This window comes from Trachymyrmex septentrionalis, unplaced genomic scaffold, assembly GCF_001594115.1.
Source record: "Trachymyrmex septentrionalis isolate Tsep2-gDNA-1 unplaced genomic scaffold, Tsep1.0 scaffold2, whole genome shotgun sequence".
In the NCBI taxonomy this organism is placed as follows: Eukaryota; Metazoa; Arthropoda; class Insecta; order Hymenoptera; family Formicidae; genus Trachymyrmex; species Trachymyrmex septentrionalis.
The window spans coordinates 2,694,488-2,695,552 of NW_017305179.1; the positions used below are offsets into that span (position 1 = coordinate 2,694,488).

Below are 1,065 nucleotides of genomic sequence, written 5' to 3' on the forward strand. Positions count from 1 at the left end.
TAAGATTTGGGAGAATTTGGGGGGGATTATTTGTTTCAGATTGATTGTGTGAATCCGATAAATCCATCGGCTCTCAATTTATTTCTGAAATATTAATTCAATTTAATTGAATGTATATTAGATAGTAGTTCAACATCTTAACACTCGACCGAAAAGGCGCTTTGTATTTAAAGTCTTAATATTTATATAGACGGTCTTGTTTCCAACCAAGTAACGAGGCTTTGTTAAATAAAAACGAAAAGGAAGGTGAAAAAATCTAACTACAAAGAGTTTTGCATTTGTATTGCAAAATTATTATATTTACACGGATCACAATATGTTTCTCGCTACATGGAAATGTTATAATTCCGAATCAGAGTATCCGTAGTACGGTCAGTATCGTAGATAATGTTATATTATTCTTTTATTAAAAAAAAAATATATATACATATATATATATACATATTAGCATCGGGGTATATACAATTATTATTTATACGTATATGTACTATTATTAATTGCGCGCGGTTATTTCACACATTATACAATCAGCATGTGAAAAATACAAGTTGCGTCAATAAAGAATTATACTATTTTGCTGTGAATCAATTATCTTGAGAGAATTGTCATAAAATCATTTAGATTCAATTAATTTTAACTAGGCACTGCCCGATTGGGGTTGAGATCATTTAGTGCAGAAGAAGAACAAAAAAGGATATCTATCTAATCTGACTATCTTCTCATCCTGCTCCTTTTCCGTTCCATTCTGTTCGATCCTATAAGATGCGTATATAGATTCTGCACATGAGTTTCGTTTGTTCTCAGATTTCTCTATACTTTAATGCATCAATTACCAATTATTACAAATTGTTAGAGATCACGAAGCAGACACGAGAGAAACGAGACAACAAGTCTCCACGTAAATATAAGATTAATCAGAATTAATTATAACAGTTGGTGCTTTCTCCAGCAAGAGCCACAGTGTAGTGTCGTAACACAGCGTGATTATTTCATCTTTGCTTAATATTGGAAAAAATAACAATTAAGGATGTAATGATTCTGTGTTACATATATATATGTATATAT

The 1,065-nt window shown here is 30.7% G+C and overlaps 1 protein-coding gene across 1 annotated transcript in view; it reads left to right on the forward strand.

The window, feature by feature from the left end:
* Window positions 1-351: 351 nt before the first annotated feature.
* The window catches only part of LOC108747318, a gene marked incomplete at its 5' end in the record, with an annotated part of 2,540 nt that continues 1,826 nt past the window's right edge, over window positions 352-1,065 (forward strand). The window contains 1 exon segment of the mRNA XM_018484707.1: window positions 352-371. Within this exon segment, the coding sequence (XP_018340209.1) occupies window positions 352-371 (20 nt within the window).